Genomic DNA, 25,269 nt, shown 5'->3' with positions numbered 1-25,269 from the left:
AATAAAGATGTTCTACTCCCCAGATACAGCTTATGTCCTCTTCCAGTGCAAGTCTGGGATTTTTTGGCCCATTTTACCGCACACCTAGTGAAAGTTTGATTACTTAGAAAAGTAATAGCACACCTCTCCTCAATAAACCACAACATTTGAGACATCATTCATATCTGCAGCATCAGCACAATAACAAATGACAAGTTTAATAGTTGGGTTTTTCTACTACAGGACATTTTATTTCCCAGGGGCAATTTTTATTAAACTAAAATATTTTTTTATACAGATACAACTTTTTTTTTGTAATTATTTTTTATATGAAGTTCACAGAAATGAACTTGGAACTTTATATTACACACACACACACACACACACACACACATTTTTTGCCATTATTATTAGAATTATTAATGTTATGATTATTATTGTTTGCACAATAAAACTGACAGCAGCCAGTGCTTCAGTCAGAGATCTGTTCTCACCATCATCCAGTCTGTCTGGAATAACATAAAGAAACAGAACTAAATGAGACTAAATCCAGTAGAACTGTGGATACATCCAAGATGCTTCAAGAAACCTACCTCGCAAAGCTCCATTACTGTTAAAAGTTTTAGGCACTTGAGTAAAAATTTGCCTTTGTCCTAGGTGCACTTGCGCATTGTTTTCAGGCAGCTTTGCAGGTCGGTTTCTTTAAGCTTCTCAGACAAGTTGCAACAGTTCTTCTGGATTTAGAATGTGTCAATCTGTTCTATCTCTTATTGTTAAGGGTTCAGGAAAGCCTCTAACCCTAGAATGAGCAATAATAATAGTGATTCTTGCCTTGGAAAGCACCAATAGAAATGACAGCAATACCTTTCTCAGCGTGATCACACCCTCTCTAGTGTCTTTGTCTGTGGAGATGGAGAACATTCCGGCCCCCTCGGGGTTCAGGATGCTGTATTTGATCTCTGCATTGATTCCGATGTCCTCATCGTTAGCTTTGATCTTCCCCACTGGTTTCCCCACCTGTGCTGACTCCGGGACAAACACCTGGTAATTCTCTGCAGACACACACAAAAGCCTGCATGGAGGTTTGTTCGATTGGCTGGATGAGATTTTTGAAGCAACGCTATCATGATGCCTCGATCCGACCGTGCCTCTGAAAAAGCCATATTGAGCTACTCTGGAAGATTTCAATACAGCTGTCAGACCCCAAAAACAGCCACAACCACAGTCCCACACAACCTGATTAAAAAAGCTGGATGCAATGGAGATATTGTTCCAAAGTATTTCTGGGATATATATATATATATATATATATATATATATATATATATATATATATATATATATATATATATATATATATATATATATATATATATATATATATATAAATTATTAAAATATAAATTAAATGAATATTTACTATAAAATGCATACATAACATATAATTAACGAATAAACAAATAAACAAACATTGTAGCTATTTACAGAGATTTTAGTAAATAAAATAAGATTTAATAAAGTGGACTCATTTAAAGACTACAGAATGCATCTACAGAAGCACATACTGTGTCATTGCTTAGTCACAGAGCTCAGAGTCTTAAAAGGTTTCTATATTATTCTTAAAAATACTTTTTTTTTCTAGGGAGAAAGTGAGTGAAAGTGGGAAATTAATGTGATTTTACTTCCAGAACCCTGCTGTGGTGCTCTGCTTCTGTGGATAAAAATAAGACTACAAAAACTCAAGAAACAAGTCTCATAATTGGATGCTTATACACTATAACATGCTGGTCCTGCCTCTGTTCTCTTCATGCTAATTAATGGTAAAAAATTACAGCACAATGCACAATTTATATGTTGAACCATCTGAAAGCGAGACTGCATCTGAAGTATGTAAGGTATAATTCCATCTCTTCCATATAATTATGTAGTGTCCATAAGAAGCCCTTGAGAAAATTTTGAAACAATGCATGATAACCTACTTTGAGAGAGAAAATGTGCATTACAACAGCATACTGTATGGTTCACCTTCAAACAGTAATGAGGATTTTTGCAGCAGATCAAGAATTGGTAAAAAGCGAGGGCAAGCTATTTCAGTTCTTTTTGCCAAGATCTAAAGAATAATAATCAAGAAGTCCTTCAATGTCTCATCTATTCATTTAAGATTCAACCAGGACGGAGTGTTCAGGAGTGAATATCATTCTGTATCTTAAAATAACCCCAAGACCTTCAGTAAAAGACCAGCGTAAATCTGTGGCAGATCTGGAACTTTGTACATAGACAGCAATACAAATACTGCCTAACTAGTTTGTTGAATAGGCCTTGGAGCAGATGTCTGATGTCCATTCCAAACAATATGTTGCCACTCAGTTTTATTTTCACACTGGTTTCACATCACTCACTCTGGGGGAACTTGGGTGGGTTGTCATTGACGTCGGTCAGCGTGATGTTGACGGTGGTAGAGCCCGACAGCCCTCCCACCTGCCCCGCCATGTCTTTGGCTTGGATCACCACAGAGTAATGTTCTCTCGCCTCTCGATCCATGTCTGTCAGCGCTGTTCTGATGATTCCTGCAAAACACACACAAACAAACATAGGGCACACATTATGTACAACATTTGCACAATTAAAGCTATAAGCCATAAGCATTCGCGTTACAGTGCTTTATGAATATAATGACAAAAAACAGTGTTTAAAAAAGGCAACATTCTTCTTATGTATATACTAATAATACTAATAATAATAATAATAATAATAGTTACAATTATTAAACCATTTCTTGCATCATGTTATTATAAGAACAGCAATATGAATATTGTTATTATTATTCTTTGATATGATAATACTAATAATGTTTCTATTATTAAACTTTTTTTGCATCATGTTGTTTTTCTATTCTATCCTTTTTTTCTTTTTTATGTATTATATTATTTAAAAGCCCATTAAAAGCTACTTGTACTGCATCTAAGCTAACTGAGACTTGTTACAGCACTTATATATCATTGCTCTTTTGTTGATTTTGATTGCTTCCATTGTCCTCATTTGTCAGTTGCTTTGGATAAAAGCGTCTGCTAAATGACTAAATGTAAATGTAATTGATGTAACAGCAATATGATGCAATCTTTCTGTTGTTATTAATATTCTTAAACATCAACAAAAATAATAATAGCTATATTTAAATTTGTTTCTCGCATCATGTTGTTATAAGAACAGCAATATGAAGTACTTTATTGTGGTGTATTTGTTGTTATTGATATTATTTAGTAATAATAATAATAATAATAATAGTTTCTCATAATTGTTTTTTGTTTTGTTTTATTTTTTATTAAAAATGTAGCAGAAACGTGTGAATTTATATCACTGTGGCGAGTGGGGCGGGGCCGAGAGGCGTGGGAACGAGGAGTGAGGCCAGGTGTAGTGATTGGAGATGAGCTACACCTGCGCCCCACCGCTGGTATCGAGCCCCATGTAGGAGATGGACGGATATAACACTGGAGCGACTATAGTGAAGGACGAGAGATGACCAGGCCTGGGACATTATTTTATGTTTTGGCTTTTATTTGTGCGCGTCAGTCGCCGTGAGGGGCTGACGCGCTGTTTTGTTTATTTTCAATTATTAAAGTGTTTGGATTGTGCGCCGGTTCCCGCCTCCTTCTTCCCGATGAGTATGGAGATTTTATCATTACAATCACATTTATACACCACTGGCTCATATCTACACTTCATTCTTGGCTTTGTCTAATTTCAAATCAATTGTACGCAGCAGTGACAGTTAGTATGGTTTGTTCAAATAAAACAGATAAGCGCTCGGGTCTGTAAAGTATTTTCTGTGCCAAGGACAGTTTCTCTACTGGTCTGTTTTGAAATGAGACAAAGCCAAGGCTCACAAAGGTGCCACACGCGGCTGCTTCAGTGCTTGCCTCTCCAGTGTCTGTACTTTTTTTTTTTTTGTTTGTTTATCAAACACGATCAGTTTCACCAGGGATGAACTGCTGAACATTCGGCAGAACACACCACAACCTCTTATACCAGATTCCCATTATTCAGACATTTTACTGAATGTTGTAGTCGGTGGAGTGGCTGCGCTGATAAAGTGCTTCAAGGTGCGCAGACGGGGGAAGAGAGCCGGCGCACTCGTCAAGCTCAGAAAGCGTGGATTTTGAATGCCGTTGCCTAGCGTCCATCTGGAAAATCTCTGCTCTCTACCCAACAAAACGGACAAACTTGTTCCGCTCCCCGGACTAATAAAGATTTGTCACACTCTGCTGGTCTGTGTTTCACGGAAACCTGGCTGTATGATGCCATTCAGGTGTCTAGAGCAGATCGCGATGCAGAATCAATGGGGAAATTGTTCGGCAGCGGGACATGATTTTACATCAATGAACTGTGGTGTACAGATGTAACTGTGTTAAGGAAGATGTGCTTTCCTGATCTAGAAGCGCTCTTCATTAACTCCAAGCCGTTCTATTCGCCACAGGAGTTTCACTCATTCATTCTTGTTAGTGTTTTAATTCCTCCACAAGTGCACATGAGCTCAGCTTTACATAAACTTGCTGATCAGATCACAGAGACAGAAAACCAACACCCAGACTCTGTTTTAATGATTCTTGGGGACTTGGGGAACGCAAATCTTTCACGTGAACTATCAAAATATAGACAGCATGTTACACGTCCCACCAAAGACAGTAATATACTGGATTACTGATAGACAACAATAAATCTGATCACTGCCTGGTTTATCTCATACCGTCCTACATGCAGAAACTTAAATCTGCTAAACCTGTAGTAAAGACTGTAAAGAGATGGACCAATGAAACAGAGTGGGTTCAAAAAGCCTGTTTTGACCTCACTGAGTGGAGTGTTTTTGAAGCTGCTACCACCCATCTGGACGAACTTGCAGAGACTGTAACATCTAATCTTAGTTTCTGTGAGGATATATGTATTCCTACCAGAACTTATTAACATTCAACAATGATAAGCCAAGGTTTACAGCAAAACTCAAAACATCTTCGTCAGGCCAAAGAGAGTTTTGTACAATCAAGTCAGGAACACACTGAATAAAGAGAATAGAGTGGCTAAAAGACCTACACTAAAAAGTTGGAAGATCAGTTCACTTCCAATGACTCCACTTCAGTGTGGAAAGGTCTGAGAGGGATCACAAACTACAACACACCAACCCCCTGCACTGAGGTGAATCAACAACTTGCCAACGACCTGAACGAGTTTTATTGTTGATTTGAAACCCCCACACCCATTCTGACCATCTCTCCACCCAACCATTAACACCTCCTGCAATCCCCCTCTCCCCACGTTCTGCTCTTCAAATCAGTGAGTATGATGCATCCCAGGTCTTCAGGAAGAACAAAAGAAGAAAGGCACCAGACTATCTGAAAACCTGTGCTGACCAGCTGGCCCCCATCTTTTCACAGATCTTCAATAGATCTCTGCAGTTGTGTGAAGTCCCTTCCTGCTTCAAACGCTTCCCGTTCCAAAGAAACCCAAGATAACAGGATTAAACAACTACAGACCTGTGGCTCTAACGTCTGTCGTCATGAAGTCATTTGAAAAACTGGTTCTGGTTTATCTGAAGGACATCACTGGACCCTTACTGGACCCCCTGCAGTTTGTCTACCGATCAAACAGGTCCATGGATGATGCAGTAAACACGGGACTGCACTTCATCCTGCAACATCTAGACAAAACTGGGACTTATATGAGGATCCTGTTTGTGGACTTTAGTTCGGCTTTCAACACCATCATCAAAACAGCTCTCTAGAACAAACTGACCCAGCTCTCTGTTCCTAGCTCTATCCGTCAGTGGATCAACAGCTTTCAGACAGACAGGCAACAGCTAGTGAGAGTGGGGAAATTCATGTACAATGGCCGCTTCACCACCACTGGTGCCCCTCAGGGATGGGTTCTCTCCCCACTGCTCTTCTCCCTGTACACCAATGACTGCACCTCTAAAGACCCCTCTGTCAAGCTCCTGAAGGTTGCAGATGACACTACAGTCAAGAGGTTGAGCAGATGGCTGTCTGGTGCAATCTTAACAACCTGGAACTAATCATGCTCAAAACAGTGGAGATGATAGTGGACTTAAGGAGAAGTCCTCCTGCACTCCGCCCACTCACTATCATAGACAGAACTGTTCAGCTACAAAATCAGACATGAGAAGACTACAGAGAACAGTTCGGACTGCTGAAAGGATTATTGGTGATCCCCTGCCCACCCTTCAAGAACTGTTTACATCCAGAGTGAGGAAAAGGGCTCAGAAAAATCCCTCTCAGCGCTTCAGAGCTGCAAATACCAGGGCAGCCAGGCACAAGATCAGTTTCTTCCCCCAGGTAATCTACAGTACCTCATGAACAGTTAAATGTTCCCCACTTATGCAATATTTTTTTTTTATTTGTTACTACTTCCATCCAAGAACATCCCTACATCTCACTCTATTCTTTGTCATTATCATCTATAGCACAACTGTTCATACATTTTTTTTTTCAATTTATTTTTCAATATTTTTCACTGTATTTACTTTTTTTTCCTTGGTTTGTGTGTTGTTGTTGTCTCTGTGTACTGGAAGCTTACATCACCAAAACAAATTCCTTGTATGCGCAAGCATACTTGCCAATAAAAGCTCATTCTGATACTACCTTACACTAGCATTCAAAAAAAAAACAAAAAAACACTGAAGTACTGGTTAACTGAACCGGCATCATCTGCTGCCATTCAAATCACACACACACCTTAAAAATGACACAAGCGTGTAGTTACACAACATACACACAAACAGACTAACAGAATAGACATCAAACAATAGCTCCTCAAAATCATGTCTCCTAACTGTTTAAATTTTATTTAAATCATGCTTGTTTATGTAAAATGTAACCTCAGGATAACAAACTCATTTTTTACTCACAAAACTCACACTCACAAAAACATTTTTCTATTCCAGTGTAACATGCATAAAAGATAATATTGCTATTAGTTTTAATTTTATTAATTTGTTAATTAATATATATATATATATATATATATATATATATATATATATATATATATATATATATATATATATATATATATATATATATATATATATATATAATTATAATATATATTATAAATATATTTTTTATAAACAAACTTGAAATAGCCTAATTTTAAATATGAAAGCAAACCACTAGCAGACAGCAGCAAGTGACTGTCTTATTGAGTTAGTCATTGAGTCATTCATTCAAACAATTTGTTCAGACAGCTAGTTCATTCAAGAATGAACTAAAATGGGTAACTAAATCCTTGATTTGTTCAAATTGATACACTGAATCAATAAGTGACAACAAGTGTGTTTTTCAGACATATATGACAATTGCGATCTTTGTTCTGAACTATTTTTGTTCATTCGAGCACAAAAAGTCATCACTGACTGTGTTTCAAATGTAGCCTAAGTCACTCAATAAACTAGATAGTTGTTTGAACTCTTGCATAAAATCAAGGTTAAATTTGCAGTAGTTCAGGTTTTCAGGGTAAACTGCACTCATTTGGTTGTGTCAGTTTGCTTAACTAGGTTATATCACACGTTACAGAAATATAAAAGCTAAATTTTTACTGCAGTAGTGTGTTTCTTCTGTGTGCACTTGCATTCATTTGTTTTGCTATCTTCAGGAGATTCTTTCACACACAGACAGGCTGCATGAGCCTTTACTGCACAACCTTGTCAGTGCCAGTACATTATCCACTATTGCCATTTGCCCCAAATGTAATAAAATCAGAATCATTGTAGCTGAAATGTCTATGCTTCCCTATATATTTTTTAATCAAATTTGTTGTCCGGTCAGGCAAATAAAACTTTTTCCCTTGCCCATTAAAAAACTCCACTTGACCCAGACAAGCATTAATGTTGAGCTCTGCTACTGTATATAAATTAACCCACCGAAGTGGCTAGTGTTACTTGCCATTGCTAAAATATGGCAGGGGTTAATGTCAAGCCCTGCACACAATGTCTTTCCTCCATCCCGTTATATCACATGGTTTCTTTTTCTTTCTTTCTCTCTTTCTTTCTTTCTCTCTTTCTTTCTTTCTTTCTTTCTTTCTTTCTTTCTTTCTTTCTTTCTTTCTTTCTTTCTTTCCTTTCTTTTTCTCACACACACTCACAATAAAAGAAATGACTTCAGATAAACCAATAAAAAGGACTGCTTTCTGGCAAACCTTAGAAAAAGGCATTTTTTCCTGCGGAGGTCACGCATATTGCTCTAGAGAACTATGCTCACATTTTTTTCTTTTCTTTTTCAGTTTTTGAAAATTAGAGTCAAATTGACAATTTGTTTGTTTTGAGGAATTGCTTAAAAGTGGTGCCCAGAAGCAACATCGTGCCACAGTGTAACAGATATGATGCTGCATAAAAGAGAATATTGCTTTCTTTCTTTCTTTCTCTCACACACACTCACATCTGCCTCCATATCCTTCTCACCTTTGTTCTGTGTCTCAGACTAAAGTCCTTATTGATGAATAAACCTGCAGTCAGATGGAAATCAAAGATCCCAACTGCAGTAAAACCCAGAACTACATTTAAGTAACAAGGAATGACAGGTAACATTTAAGAATAATATTTTAGTTGATAATCTAGTCTGCAAAAAATGCTTTTCTAGCTTAGATGTTACAACATTATTTTTAAATAAAGAAGGATTTTATAGAGACAAGAAAAAAAAATGTCAAAATTAAGAGAGTTTTTGCTTGAAACAAGCATAATAATCTGCCAATGGGGTAAGCAAAATAATCTTGTTTTCTGTTTGAAAAAAAAAACAAAAACAAAAAAAAAAACGTAAGAATGAGAGTTATGTTATTCATTATATAGATATTCACTGCTGTTCGAAAGTTTGGGGTTGGACATATTTATTAATCCCTTAAAATAATTATTATGTTCTGCAAGGATTTATCTGATCAAAAATACCATACAGCAATATTTTATAATATTATTGTAATTCAAAATGTTTTCTGTTTTAATATTATTTAAAAATGAATTAAAACTCATTGTGATCGCAACACTGATTTTTCATCAGCCAGTCCTCCAATCTTCAGTGTCATAATCATTCTAATATGTTAAATCTGGTGCTCCAAAAATATTTATTCTCATAATTAATGCTGAAAGATTTGCTTCTTCTGTGATAACATCCCGACAGCCACAGAAACTCATCCAGATGGGCCAAATATGTTGATAATGTTCGATTTTATTTGTGTCAGATTTGAGGGATGTTCAGTCAAGGAGGAACGGCAGGAACAATCACTCTTTACAAAATGGAAGTGTTATCAGACAATCCAATCCTGCTTTATATTTGCTTGAAAACAATAGTGCTGGTAGCCTGCGGCTTCCTCTGATAGAGGGCTTCGACTGGGACACTCAGTCAATACACGCAAGCCATTAAAGAACAGATTACAGACTCATGAATAAACAGGCTGGGTGTTGGAGTTGGCCTCTAAACAGGACTTCAGCTTGCCGCTTGCATCCCTATAATTGACTGATCCATTTTTCACTTTAATTTATGAAGTACAACCAGAGAGAAAATATTGATTTGTCATTATTACAGTGAAAAGTGGTTTTGCATAGACCATAAATAACCATAGGGTTTTCCCGGTTATTGTCTAAAATCTTTTTTAAATGCTTGTTTGTTTCATTTCCCTCATGATAATGAAGAACCAAAATAAACACAGAAAATGAAGAGGATAGCATGTGAAGAGTGTCGGGTTGACAGCCTCAGGGTTAGCTGTGCGTAGGCAGGTTAGAACATTAGGTGTGGGTTGAGGCACGAGTGACCGCAGGCGATGGTATTAACATGCAGGGCAAGTTTAGATGACCATTCTCACTTGTCACACTCAGAGCAGGGCAAAGGCTGCTGAATGCACCAGGGACAGACCCAAATATCTTGTACAGTTCCAAAAATATCCAAGTGAAACACCATACAACTGAACTTTCTTGCTGGGTTTATACAGACAGTGTCAGCCAATACAAAACTGACCACCGTGATGCAAGGGCATTGAACATTGCTAGAATGTTAAAGTGGTTTCCAAGTGGCCCAAGTCAAACAAGATGACAGGAAATAAGGCCCATAGCATAAATAAATAAATAAATAAATAAATAAATATAATTTGATGATTAGACATGTGTTGCATTCAGTGGGGGCAATAAATACTTATTGTATAGACTTACACTGTCTTATTACATGTTGCTTTGCGTAAACATAATACCATATCTGCATTTGTGATTTAAGAAATAACAGACAACAAGCTTACTCATCACTGCTCTAAACTTGTGTATGAATCATCAGTGGCAAATTCTTTAAAAATGCAAACGTACTTAGACTGTGAGTCAGAAGCACCAGACTGTCCTTGCAAATATGGAACTGCCCCACTTTATATAAACAGACACCGGTTTCACAAGTTTGTCTTGCATGAAATAAAGTGAGAAAAATAATATGCATATTTGGCATGCTGCCTAAGGAGAGGGCTCCTAGCCTGGTATCAGCCCGAACGCTGAGCAGCCCCCCCACCACCCCCGGAATCGGTCGACAATAAGGAGTCGGGAGGTGGAGGGATGCTGGAAGACTAGAGAGAATGAAGGTAAGGCTGCTATGATTATTTATAGTGGTTCTTTCTCATGGTGAATGGATAGAGGATGTGATTACTGATGGCGAATTGGCCGCATTGATTATCTGCACATGGTTCTCTATCGAGGGGTTGGATTGATGGTGTGATTATTCAAAGTGAATTGGCCGCGTTGATTACCTGTGCATGTTCCTCCGGAAATTTGTTAATAAAAGATCACGTTGTAGTCTACTCTCACAGGAAACAGTCCCCATCCTCCGTAAAATGTGGTGCACACATATTTGGCTTTAACTGTTCTGGAACAGTGTTGTAAATCCAACTCAACCACTGATTTCTAGTTGTGTCCACTTTTGAAAGGCCATACAAAGACTTGGCATTGAATCATATGACCCCTTTAAGGAAACTCATCAGCACTTTTGTCAAGAGGAATTGGTGACATCAAAAGGTCGTGAAGGAAAGTCATTATACTCAATATGCACTACAAGTGAGTGTAGTGATGCAAGAAAACCAGATCACACCAGTTATTTTACTCAGAGAGAGAGAGAGAAAAAGAAAAAAAAAAAGAAAAATGCAAAGGTTCTAATAAGTACTAATATTTTTGCATCACTGATAAACTTTTATCATTTTTAAAGTCAAATTAAACCCTTCTGAACTTTTTAAAGTAAAAAATACTAAAAGTAAAAAAAAAAAATAATGACATAAATTACAATTAAAAATAAATATAAAACCACAATAAAAATAAATGAATAGATTAAAAATGTATTAATATTTTGAATCAGATTTAATTTTTATATTTTCCGTTCCCATTTAATGTAATTTAATTTCACTTAGGGTTTTTGAAATATTGTTAGTTTCTGTCCTTGTTTTGAATATATGTTTATAGTTTTTAATTGCAGTTAGTACAGTACTCCATAAAATAACTAAAAAAAAAGTATGATGATACATAAATTGATATATGGGCTGAACATATATATATATAATCTTCAGTGAATGCAAAAATCCCAAACCAAGTGCCCCCCCCCCCACACCCCACCATCAAACCAGTTGGATCTGTCACCAGCCCTTGTTCTGGGAGCTGATAAATTAGAGATGAGAAGAGGCATGAGATAAACAATGTCATAAATGCATCCAAATTGTCTTCTAATAAGCAAGTATATGCTGGAAGATTTCCCAGAATGCATCTCAGCGAACAAAAGCCTAGCACATTGGTACAAAAAGCGGTTTGTAAACTTTCCAAAATGAATCTTCCATCCATTTCTCCTGTTTTAAACGCCACAACTCCATTTCTTGTCTGCCAAGACTTGAGCCCGGCGGTGTAGCAGAGATATTACCCGAGCTGCAGCATTACTTAACCTAGGCTCCTAAGGCAACACAAGTCTCTGGCACAGAGCCATTCACTCCATTAAAACAACATAAAGACTAATGTTGTGACCTTTTCTTCATCCGTCAGGGGTGAGGGAGTGTCTCTCCGCAGCTATCACTCAAGTTTATTGTGTAGGATTGGTAAGTGCTCTTGAGGAAATATGAAACAAGCTTGCTGTAAATGAAGGAAAGTGTAGTATTTGTTATTAGGATGTACAAGAAGGCTTCCGGGAAGCCCCCAAATAACGAAAAGCCCCATGAAATACCATCCATCCTTCCATCAGAGGGCACTTTAGACCAGAGCCATTAAGAATCCCATAGTATTCTTGGAAGAAATCTCTATGGAAACCAGCGAGGAACAAGAAACAAGTGGCGAATCTGACCCAAGGTTAGCAGAGTGAGCAAAACCTTTTACTCATCTCTTCCTCACACCGTCTGTCAGTAATTTCCTATTGCTGCATCTTATTTCCTCTCGCTCCCTCACTTTTCGCAGCATGTGCTTTTATAGAGAAGGTCAGTCTAGGTGAGCAAAGAGGATTATGGGAAATTACCTTTGGCCCAAAAAAAAACAAAAACGTTTTGAATAATATTTATTTTGTTTTGTTTTGTCCAATGTCCAATGTTTTAAAACACCACAGGTTTCTATTGAATGGACAAAAAAAAAAAAAAAAAAAAAAACAGTGTTGTTATTTTTAACTGAAACAATTAAAAAATAATTGTAGTTCATTAAAAATAAATAAAAATAACTACAAAAAATACAATATTACACCCAAAAATCCCAAACTTATTTTTTTATTTATTTATGATTATTCTTTTAGTTTTATATAAAATAAAAAAAGGGTAAAAAAGTTTTAGAAAACTATTTAAAGATTTCAGAGGCCATTGATGTAAAGATTACAAAAAGCAATTTTACAATGCTTTTTTATATTTATAGTACTTATAGTACAGAATAACATGCATCAATGAATGGTACGTAATTAGACGGTTTTCTGATTTTAAGCTGATTTTAAAACAGTCTGGTGTGAACAGTAGAACACAAACTGCTAAACTTATAGGTTGTAGATGACAACACAAAAAGAAACAACTGCAACAAGAACAACTGCACCCAATTAAAAAAAAATGAAATGAAAACTTATGCACTCTTTTGTCTCTGGAGGTAAAAATAGTGCAGGAGGGCTTGGTTATATGTTGGAAAGCATTAGCGGCTGGGGAAGGCCTTGACAAACTGGCGTGCTTTTCTAAATTGATCAGAACAGGAAGTTGCACTAATCCTCTCTTTTAGAAAGTCCCTGATCTGTGTCAGAGAAGCTTGAAACTCACACACTGAAACCCTCCAGACTCCCTGATCAGCAGAGAAATTAGCCTACTTAACTGGCAGCATATGTGTGTGTGTACAAGAAAGAGAGATTGCTATGCTTTACCCATCATTGAGGACTCTGAAATCAGCAATCCTGATTACTCACTGGAACCTCTTACAAGAAAAGGGGTAGACGAAGATCTGACCTCACTTATTAACAAGCTTAAAGTCTGACTTGATGTGTGCCAGTGAGCGGGACGTGTTGGGCTTCTGCATTGCCACTAGCTTATAATGAGCTGTCTTCATAGAATGATGCTGGCTTTATTACTAAAGAATATGTTTAGTTTCAAATCATATATCAACATAAGGATGCAAACTTTCAAAGTGTGTGACGATTATCAGCATTGTTTGTAAGGGAAAAAAAAACATCACTATTACTGTTGCTCATAGTTTAGGCTATTGATTTAAACAAACTGTTTGTGCCACAGACAATGATAACTCAAATTGCACAGCTTGTTAGGAAAGGTACACTATACTGTTCAAAGTTTGATTTTTTTTAATGCTTTTGAAAGAAGTCTCTTATGCTTACCAAGGCTGCATCTATCTGATAAACACTAAAAGTAAAAACAGCAGTACTATGAAAAATTATTATCATTTGAAAGAAGTGTTTACTATTTGAATACATTTGTAAATGTAATTTATTTCTGTGATGCAAAGCAGTTTTTCCCCCAGCATCATTACTGCATTCTTTAGTCACCAAATCCTTCAGAAGGAAAAAAATAATGAATAAATAATTAATACATAATTTAGTGTTTAAGAAACATTTCTTATTATCAATGTTGAAAACATTTCTGCTTAATATTTTTGAAGAAACTGATTTTTTTTTTTATCTTCAGAAAGCTTAAACATGCAACTTTTTATAACTCTAATTCATACTTGCTGAATCAATTATTTGATTTCCATAAAAAAAAAAAAAAAAGAAAGAAAATTGTAATTGAAACAACAACAACAACAACAACAACAGTTTGATTTGACTTGTACTGAAGGAGAAACTTGAGAAGTCTACAAATCTTCCACTGGAGCATCATTTATTATTATCAATGTTGAAAACAGCTGTGCTGGTTAATTTGTTATTTATTGTTATTTTACTTACTATCACTGCAGAAACCATGAATACATTTAAAAAAAAAAAAGAAAAGAAAAAAAAAGAAAAGAAAAAAAGACTCGTAATTAGACAAATTAATGGACGGATGATTAAAGTGTTGAAAAAAAGAGTAAAAAATATAGACTTGTACTGAGGGAGAACTTCCAACCTCTGGAACAACTAAAACATACACAAGGATTCATCCAGAACACCTTATCAACCGCATTACAATGCCGGAAATGTTATGTGGCTTCAGCAAACCACACTTACTCTATTGCCTTACATCTAATTAATTATTCAAATTATTCATTAGAATGAATCACAATACTTGTTAACTGCTAGTTTATATGAGCAGAATAAATCCCAGCAGCTGACATTATATCTCCTCTATTGGAATGGAAATTAACTGACCAAATAAAGAAATCAAGCCATTGCTTTTAGTTAACCGCTCGCTATTTATTGGATTACAGAGGAATGTTGTGCACAAAGCCATAACCATGGCATTAAACTTGTTTACAGTGCCTCTATAACTGCCACCAGTTAGAGCTGAACTAAATTAAACCGTATATTACTAGTACAGCATTCTCCTCCTAAATGACATGTCCTTTTCTGGCTGTGACTTTGTTATTTTTTCTGGGTGCATCTGCTGACCTAATGACCACAATCATCTCATCCTGCTCAAAACAATACGGCTGCGCTTACCATATAATCAAAGCAAGATTGACTATTGACTAGCGCTCTCTCTGTTGAATTGATTCATGCAGGCTTCTCTTCTATCTCCCAGGGTGCTTTATCTAAAGTTTTTAATCCCCTTGTCGTCTATATTTGTGTTCTCTGACATCCATTTAACCGTCAATTACCAGTGAAGCCATTCACTAGCATATTAAATGGCGGAATAGCATCTCATTTCCAAGAGATGATTTGAGTTCGCCTGTAGCTCTGAGTTCACATTAGGCGTGTTGGAAATGAACAGTGTTCAACTTCCAAATTGGGAGTTTTCTGATTGAACATAAAAAAATGTCTTAACTGTACATGGAAACCAATAATTTCAGGGACTTTTAACCTGTGAATTATTCCACAATAATCCATTTAACACTAGTTTTGCTAAAACTTTCTTGCAACTATGACTCTGCATTCATATTTTGAATAGAACAGACAAAATAAATAAATCTAAGTTAAAATTATAAATTGCATAGTAATTCATAAACGGATAATATATAACATAATTTTACTTCAATCTCAGAAGGCTCTCTTTGAGGAGGAAGCCTTCACTGGAGCTTCTCACTGTGCCAGCCAGTGATTGTGCTCGCGAGTGTTTGCTTTCGGATCCGCTGGAAGGAATGTAGACGGGCAAGTCCCTATCTTCTTCCTTAACCACCAGATCCGGCACCCGCTCTCGTTAGATGTACAGGGGCTCTCGGGATGTAATTTCTCGTGTGAGAACATGTGTTTACCTCTCTTCCTCTGAGGAGGCTGCTGGGCGGACATGCCCTTTTCTGGCTATGACTTTGATATTCGTTTTGGGTGCATCTGCTGACATGATGACCATAATTGTCACAATCAGCCCCTCGTGCCAGGGGTGTCACTTTTTGTACTCCGCAGACGCTAGAGTCCCAGGCTGAAGGCTTCTAGTGGATAACATCCTGACGCCTAAGGCCTAGGACTTTTTGAGGGCCAGCTCCCTCTGGGGAAGAGCGGTGTACACCACATTACACGGTGCCCATCTCTCCTCAGTGCCCTCAGGACGATTGATCTGCCAACCCTGCCGGTGTTCCAGGGGGCAGCTGTGCTTCTCTCAGTTACCGCCCGGAAACGTAGCCGTGCTAAGAGGCTCTCTATGGAGGTCTCTAGAGCAGCTAGTACGGTTGTCCCCTGCCAATCAGCCACTTCAGGACGCCAAGCAAGTGGCTCTAGGCACACCAGAGGCCAGTCTTGTGAGACTGGTTCCCTTAGGAGGTCAAATGGCGGTGTGGGAGCCGCACGTCCTGATTTAGGCAAGTCCGATGTGTTCCTAGGTCAACATATTTTGTTGACCCTGGAACAACATTTTACTCCAAAAATATATTCTTAACCATATCCCTACACCTAAACCTAACCTTAACCATGAGTAATCCCTAAAATCAGTGGAAATGATAGATGAATGACACTGATGTACAAGCACCAAACACTGATTTTAAGCATAAACTTCAAAAAATCTATAAACTGGTTCTTTCAAATCTGATTGGTCAATCACAATGTTGTTCCAGGGTCAACAACGATGTTGTCCCAGGAACATGTCTCACTTGGTAAAATCAGGTTAGGCGTGGGAGCCCCTGCCAAGTGTGCTTCCTGGGGTCCTGCCCGAGCAGGCTCTGGTTAAGTCTTCCTAGTAGACGACGTGGGTCTGAGGACCGTCGTTTTTAGGAGTCTTCAGCTATGAGAGTCCTGATGCTGTGGCTCAGGACCTCAGAGGACAGGACCCTCTGGGGAAGAGCAGTTTACACCGCATTACACAGTGCCTCTCCTCAGTGCCCTCAGGAGATCGATCTGCCAACCCTGCCGGTGTTTCAGGGTGCAGCGGTTTCCAGCCAAGCGCTTCTCTCAGTTACCGCCCAGAAATGTAGCGGTGCTAAGAGTCTTGCGACCTCCTGGGAGGTTTCCAGAGCAGCTAGTTTGGACATCTCCTGCCAGTGCTCCGCTTCAGTGCACCGAACTGACTGCTCTGATGAAACCAGAGATCAGTCTTGAGAGGCTCAGTCCCTTAGTAGACTATTTGGCAGCTTGAAAAGTACTGCCAAATGTTTCTCTGTGGGTCCTGCACAGTGTAGTGAGAGGCCACATAATCCAGTTCTGGTGGGCTCCGAGCAGGCTCTGGTATTGGAACAGAAGTAGACACTCTGAGGACGGAAACCATCGAGGTGGTCCCTCCAGAGTCTGGGTCCAACAGCCGGAACTTCACTGTTCCAAGGAAGGATGAGGATATCATGTTTGTCAAGTCAAAGGTGTAACATGGCTCATAACTTCATGCTAAATTTCACAAGAGAAGTGTCAAAGAAATCCAGTCACAAAGAATTTAGAAAGAATTACAAAGAGTTGAGGTCGTTCACCTAGTACCATACACATTGAGGAAATCCAGAGAAATCACAGTACATGTGCAACTTAAACACTGTTACTCTAGAAGAAAGCGGACCCACTTTATATTAAGTGGCCTTAACTACTATGTACTTACATCTTAACCCACCCTTACACTTAACCATACCTCCAACCCTCTCCCTAACCTTACCCCTATCCCACCTCAATAGCAGCAAAAGTGTTTTACAATACAATATGAACACAATAAGTACATTGTACTTATTTTTTTATGTAAGTACATAGTAGTTAAGGCCACCTAATATAAAGTGGGACCATATATATATATATATATATATATATATATATATATATATATATATATACTAATACTACTAATAATAATAATCCAATAAAAATCCATAAAGACCCCACAATCACACCCAATACAGCAGAAAACATCAAGAAGAATCTATACATAAAAAAGCAACCCTCCTCCACTGTCTGTCAGAATATATTAAAAAGATGCAGATTATATGAAAGAAAAATCTCTAGAAAGTCTTGCTAACATGACCCCGGGCATCATGCATAAAACTTTGCATTACCTTCTTTAAATACATAGCAGAATCTGGATATACACCCACACCACTGGGTCACTGCTTCAGCAAAGCATCACCACAACAAACTCTTGACATGCACGTCAGAAGCAAAATGCTCTCTCAATCTAATACATCTATTCTCTCATCTCATCATGCCTTGCACACTTTGAGTTTTTTCAGCTGTCAGAGACTGTAAATCAGACGTCAGTGACAGTAATTATTTTCTACAGAGAGAATGGAAGAACTCTTCCATCTGATTAAAAGTGTTATGTTGAGTACTATATAAGCTGTCATTAGCAAATGCTTCTCCCGTTTGAAATACTTTAAGAAGTTCATTGAGATTTTGCCTGTACTGAGAGCAAAGTGCCATAAGAATGGAGTTCCTAGACTTATAATAAAACAATTCTAAATTATAATACTTTGATACACTGCATAAAGGTATAAATAAACACACACACACACACACACACAAACTGATGAATAATGCACAAAAAAAGCACCTTGAGAAAGAGAAAAGGGTAAATTACTATTCCATGTCACTTTCAAGGTATTCAAGATATGCGCTGCCACATCTCAGTATATTCATATACATCTCCAAATAGAAAATTTGAGTACACTACAGTATTAAATGTCTTGAAATATAGTTTGTGAGAGATTGAAAGTGAAGTATCACTAAAATACAATACACTAAAGCAAGGCTAAGTCAATCATTCTTGTCTTTTTCTCTTTCTCATACAACCCCCTAAATCGGTTCTCATGTCTCCTGTCTGAATGCATTAAGCCCTTGTACACCATCTAAAATAAACTCAGTCTGGCAAAAACTGATACTGTTTCTTGCCACAAATCCATTAAGCTTTTCATATCCAAAAACTCTCACCAAAGTCATTGATATGCTTTTCATCACTATGTCTGTGATATGAAAAGAAAAAAAAAAAAATTCCAAGAACTCACTAACACACCTGTTACAGCTGTTGACAACAGAAAACATCAGGAATAATCTATATAAAAAAGCAATCCTCCTCCACTGTCTGTCAGAATGTATCAACAATATGTAGATTATTCGAAAGGAAAATCTCTAGAAAGTCTTGCTAACATGACCCCGGGCATCATGCATAAAACTTTGCATTACCTTTTTTAAATACATAGAGTCTGCACATACACCCACACCACTGGGTCACGGCTTCAGCAGAGCATTGCACAAAAATATTTTAATATGAAAGGCTCAAAGTACAGAACGTCAGAAAGTGCTTATGCACATCCTGTGTGCAGAATGATGCACCTGATGCAACACGAGTCACAGCACTAGAGTTGGGTCCGAGTCCACCTTTGTCGAGTACGAGTCAAGACCAAGTCCACAAACATCGAGTCCGAGTCCGAGTCCGAGTCCAAAAGGGGCCGAGTTGGACTCAAGTGCGAGTTCTTAAAGGCCGAGTCCGAGTCGAGTCCGCCCGAGTCCAGAAAGTAATTAAATTAAAAAGATTATAAATTGGTATTGTAATTTTTTACATTCTATTAATATTTTAACCTTTCAACCCATTAAACCAATGGCAATATGAAAATGTAATAAAAAAATACCACTGTTACATGTAGTCATTGTCATTGAACATTTGTATTTTATGTCAACAGAACTAGTTTCCTATCAAAAAAGGTTTCAAAGGTTTTATTGTATTACAAGTGCATGAAAATACAAATGAACCTATTTTATTATTGTATCACACTATATTGTCCTCCAGTTAAAGATGACATTTCAGTTATTTAATGCCTCTCCCCCACATTTGACAGAAGTAAAGTGCAGCCAATGAGGAGATCCTTAATGATGACATTATGAATTTCTTGTTGTCTTGGAGAACTTGCATCATAAAGTTGCATTGCTTGTTTGGTCAGTTCTGGTCTTGCAAATCCTGCAATGCTGAGCTGTGCAGCATCTGTTGGTTGCTGGTGATGTCTTTGGTACTAGGTTGCATTGGTTTTCGGATCACCAGTACACTGAACCGAAAACCGTTTCTTTCGGAGGCGTCCGATTTGAGAACCGATGAACTGATGATACTGCGTGCGTGTAATTTTTCAAGTATTTTGTTAAACATCGGAAAGTGTGATAAAACTATATATATATATATATATATATATATATATATATATATATATATATATATATATATATATATATATATATACGTTTTTTTAAGATAGGGGCTACATGTTTCTAATCTGTATATTGTAGATTATGTATGGGCCAAAGGGGTTTTCAGGGAAGTTGGACAATAATTAAGACTCTAGACTCCATGTTTAATATGAATAAGGGATGATTTATGAAATATCTGTACTGTATTTATAGTTAATGATGACAGATTCACAAACTGAGTTTGTAGTAAACAGAACATGAACAGGAGTAGAGTAGCTGATGATACTGCGCAGCATGTGCCAGTGTCCTGACATTTTATCCTACCCTGTCAGATTTTCCTACCCCGGTTTTGAGCGATTCTCGTTCTCGAGTCAAGAACCGGTTGTATCAGTTTTCAGATCATCAGTAAACTGAACCGAAAACCGTTTCTTTCGGACGCGTCCGATTCGAGAACCGAGGAGCTGATGATACTGCGCATTCGTGATTCAGCATGAAGCCGAATGACTCACAGCGCGTCTGAACCGAACTGATTCTTTTGGTGATTGATTCTGAACTGATTTTGTGCTAATGTAATGAGTGCGGGTAAACCGAGGGCTTGAATGAAGGGCAATCTGACGAAACGTAAGTTCATTTAATAACAAATACATCGCAATGGATTATGTATCCGGTGAACTGTTTTTTTTTCAACCGGTTTATTGAATCAAACCGTCCGAAAGAACCGGTTCGCGGAAAAGAATCGAGCTTCCCATCACTAATCCACATTGATATCCAGTGAGTGGTGCGTGTGTTTCGTCTGCAAGCATGAGACTTCTGCCTGCCGGTGTGGTGCATTAAAATGACAGAAGGGGAGACATTCATTAATTTATAATTTCAATTTTATGCTGGTTTTATTGTTACACATGACGTGGACTCGACTGTACTCTGAATATTTTCCGAGTCCAAAATGTTCAAGTCCGTGTCAAGTCCGAGTACAAATTCTTCCGAGTGCGTGACAAGTCCGAGTTCATTCAAAATTGGACTCGAGTCCGGACTCGAGTCCGAGTCCAAGTTCGAGTACCCCAACTCTACACAGCACACAGCGCTCAACATAGAAAAGTTCAAAGCACAAAGGGAAGAGATACTGATGTGGTGTATTACATCTATGGATTAGTTTGAGCTGTTTCATTTAACAATTTTACATTTTAATTTTTTTTTATTTTTTATTCTTCACAGTTCCCCTGCAAAATGCTGCATTAGTCTTTAGTTAAGACCAAACATTTACAAACTGAGACGGTCTGCATTATCAAAACACTAGTTTGCCAGTACTGATGGAAGGGATTTTCAGGAGCCTGTGTGAAGGCTGTGAGATGTCTAGTGGTTATCATCAACAACAAATTATTTTATGCTTTTCTAGCAGTATTTTTCAAAATAGTCATTGTGTCATGACTATTCATTGCAGATGCTTGTGTGTGTGAGAGACTGGCAAAGTAGTGAAACATTGAGAGTTTCAGAACCATGGACAGTAACAGAAATTACAATAAAGGAGTGCAACATTTCAGGACCACGGACAGCGGCAGATAGTACCTCTTTGACAAATAAAATAAATATAACAGGATGTCATGTGAAACTGCATGTTAATTGTTACTTGCATAATGTCAGAGGTTGTGTGTAAATGTTTATTGCTTCAAGGCCAATGTGTTTGCAAACCATTTGACCGACTTTAAGGGGTCATCGGATGCCCATTTTCCACAGGTTGATATGATTCTTTAGGGTCTTAATGAAAATTCTGTAACATATTTTGATTAGAAGTTCACAATGGTAGTGTAAAACAACACCGTTTTTACCCTGTCAAAAACAGCTCTGTCTACAGCACGCTGTTTTATTGCATTCTGCTTTAAATGCAAGTTAGCTCTGCTCACCCCACCCCTCTCTTCCGAGCCGCTCTCTGAGAGACGATAAACTTTAGCTGCATTCATAATAAAACTTGCTAACTAGCACATTGTAAGTAAAGGTGAATTGCAAAGATTCATTAAAAAACCTTACATTAACTTTTCTAGACGTGAATCTAGATCACAAATGATTCATGCAAACATAGATGAATTTAGGTAGATCGGGGTCGCATTCCCTTCAGACACAAAGGTATTCCACTGCGTCTTCAGTGGCTCAGATTAAGTGGGTACATTACGACTGCTATGGTCATTATTACATCCAACAACAGCACACCTTGATCGCTTAACCTGTTAACTGTCACTCACATTTTTTAACATAGACTTTGATTGAACATAGAAGTGCATGATTCAAACCTAAATGTTTATAATTAATGACTGTAAACATTTTGTAATATGATTTTGATGTACAATTTTCATGATAATGCAATGTTTGAATTTAGAATGGGTTTCAAAGGATGAATTTTGAGATTTTAAATTTCCAAGTGATATATAATTTCTTTTGAAGTGTGAAAGACTTTTTTTTTTGACAAAGGTCAAAACTTCTGTTATGATGTATGGTTTTTGAGGTGCACTCTTGCCATACATTTATCTATTACTTTTCCTACATAATGTTTAACAAAAAAGATTGGTAAAATATCTATGTAAAAGTCTTAGACCTTTCCAAAGATATAGTTTGTCATGATTAGATTAGGATTTAATTGTAATAGAGTTAAGTACACATAGGCATACCACCGAGGGGACGGGTGACAGTTAAGAGGTTTTAAGAGTCAGTCTCATCAACATCTGCTCCGGCGGTGAAACAATGGCGAACTGATGACAGCTCACTTTGGTCACCAAGGTAAGATGCCAGTGTGTGCTGAAATGCTACTGTCAATCAAACAGTCATAGGAGGGGCCTTGAGATCGTGAGATCAGCTTGATTTGAGAGAGAGATAATTATTTAACGAGATAAAAAAATAAAATAAAAATCTTATCATAGGGTGGTTGTGTACACACACTGCCAACACACATTTCTGTTCAAACAGCTTGTAAAAGTGCATGTCACATTCGGTGACTCCTTTATCCTGGCATATCCAAGTGGGAGACTATTCCTTTTACACACAAAGCAGGATGCAATTATGTTTATTGAGAATAGGTTGGTTTTCAATCTTTCTGTCCTACATTTCTTTATTTTGTCTTTCTTTACTTCCTTTTGACTTTTTCCTTTTCCTTTTATCATTCCTTCCATCCGACCATTTTTTCTTTTTTCTTTTTCTAATACTGCCTTACTATCATTTGCTTTTTTATTGCTCTCCTTCGTTTATTAATTTGTCTGTTTCTTCCTTTATATTCTCTTACCTTCTATCACTTTGACTTGTCTTTCATTGCCCCTTTTCTGTTTAATCACTCCTTTGTTCATTTGTCTCCTTTGCTTCCTGCTGGCTTTTTCTTCCTTCCTCTTCACTTTTTTCCTTCCCAATCCATTTCCCATTCTTTTTTGCTTCCTTCTATGTTCCTTTCCTACAGTACAGTATATCTTACCCATCTCCCTTCCTTTTCTTCTTCCTGTCCTTACTTACTTGTCCTTCCTGTCTTTACATTTTCCTTATCTTTTTCATTTTCATTCCTTCCCATGTTCCTTTTTCTTTCCTTCTTTTTCTTCCTTTCTCATTCCCCCTTCCATTTTTTCTTATCTTTTATTTCTTAAATTCTGTCTTTCTCACTCCTTCCTCAATATATTTCCATCCTTATTTTTTCCCTTGATTTTATTCTGTACTGACTTATGACTTTCTTTTTCTTCCTTCTTTATATCTTGCCTTCTATCCTTTCTTTGTCTTTCCTGTTTTCTTTTATCTTCCATTCCTTATTTATCTGTCCTTCCTATATGACTTCTTCCATCCTTCCTTTGTCGTTCCTTTGTTGTTCTTCTCACTATCTTAACTTTTGCTTCTTGACACAAAACAAAATGTGTCTCCATTAACATTTAATAGTTCCTCGTAAAAACCCTCAAACAATGTCCACCTCTAATGAACACCAAATCCATCTCAAAGCACTCTGAATCTTGTTCTCTCTCCAACCGCCTGTCTTTATCCCTGAAAGCCTTTACACAATGTTCTCTCCACCTCATTCTCCAGGGATGCTCTCCATTATAGAGCCGGGATCCAAACAATGCAGCACACATGTCAAGCTTTATTTCTAAACAGTGAAGGGTGCCAGTGGTGAATTTTATTGCTCACAGCTGTATTCTGAGAAACTAACTTCACAGTCTAATGTGAAAAACTCATATGAAAAGCTAGGGAGTGTTGTTTTTAATTGTACAACTAAATGAAATGCGGCAGCAGTTTTAAACCTGCAAGCAATAAAAGCACTATTGATTCACTTTCACACACACAATGAAAAGAAGTAATACATTTACCAGTTTTGGGGTCAACGGAGAAGTATGGCTGTCCGTGCAGAACGCTGTACACCACCCGTGCACTGTTTCCATATGTAGGGTCATCTGCGTCGGTCGCTGTCACTTGAAAAACTGATGTACCTGCAGAAAGAGAAATAATAAAACATTGATTCTGTGAGTTTGAAGGGTGATTTGAATGTACCTAAAGGAATATCTTACACATTTTTAAATTGGATTGAAAATGTACTCAGTTTATCCAAGATTTAGATGAGTTTCTTCATCAGAACAAACAAATTAAATAAGTTTTTCATGAATGGATCCTTTGCAGTGAATGGGAGATGGGAGTCCGAAATCACGCAATAATCCACATGATTCCAGTACATACATTATTGTTGTGTTTAGAAAAAGTTGCATGTTTGTTCATGCTTGTAAACAGTGATTGGTCTGTATATATTTCTCTCCTGATTCAGATGGTAACAACTTATTTCCTGGAGAAAGCAATATTATGGATAGAAGACACATATCTTAACCAGAAGCAATGGATTAAGGTTAAAACATCTTGATGGGTGTGTTTATTATAAACACAAGACATTCATTAATGGTCTGAAGTCGTGTGGATGACTCATGTTTTTATCAGATGTTTGGACTCTCATTCTGAAGGCAACTTTTCACTGCAGAAAATTTACTGGTGAATAAATGACACTAAAAATTTCATTTTAATTTACATTTACATTTAAATTTAAATTTAGCAGATGCTTTTATCCAAAGCAACTTGGAAATGACGACAATAGAAGCAATCAAAACTAACAAATGAGCAACATGTA

At 37.3% G+C, this 25,269-nt stretch overlaps 1 protein-coding gene across 1 annotated transcript in view; it reads right to left on the bottom strand.

Annotated features, from left to right (window-relative positions):
* The window catches only part of LOC113099043 (cadherin-18-like), a gene marked incomplete at its 3' end in the record, with an annotated part of 82,473 nt that overhangs the window by 11,492 nt on the left and 45,712 nt on the right, over window positions 1-25,269 (bottom strand). The window contains exons 5-7 of the mRNA XM_026264093.1: window positions 24,467-24,586; window positions 2,379-2,546; window positions 844-1,031 (exon numbers count right to left, since the gene is read on the bottom strand). Of these exons, the coding sequence (XP_026119878.1) occupies window positions 844-1,031; window positions 2,379-2,546; window positions 24,467-24,586 (476 nt within the window). The remainder of the gene's footprint in view (window positions 1-843; window positions 1,032-2,378; window positions 2,547-24,466; window positions 24,587-25,269) is intronic.

The sequence above is a fragment of the Carassius auratus genome, unplaced genomic scaffold, assembly GCF_003368295.1.
Source record: "Carassius auratus strain Wakin unplaced genomic scaffold, ASM336829v1 scaf_tig00216846, whole genome shotgun sequence".
Taxonomy (NCBI): domain Eukaryota; kingdom Metazoa; phylum Chordata; class Actinopteri; order Cypriniformes; family Cyprinidae; genus Carassius; species Carassius auratus.
The sequence above is the reverse complement of the archived record's forward strand: the minus strand, read 5'-3'. Positions and strand labels throughout refer to the sequence as shown.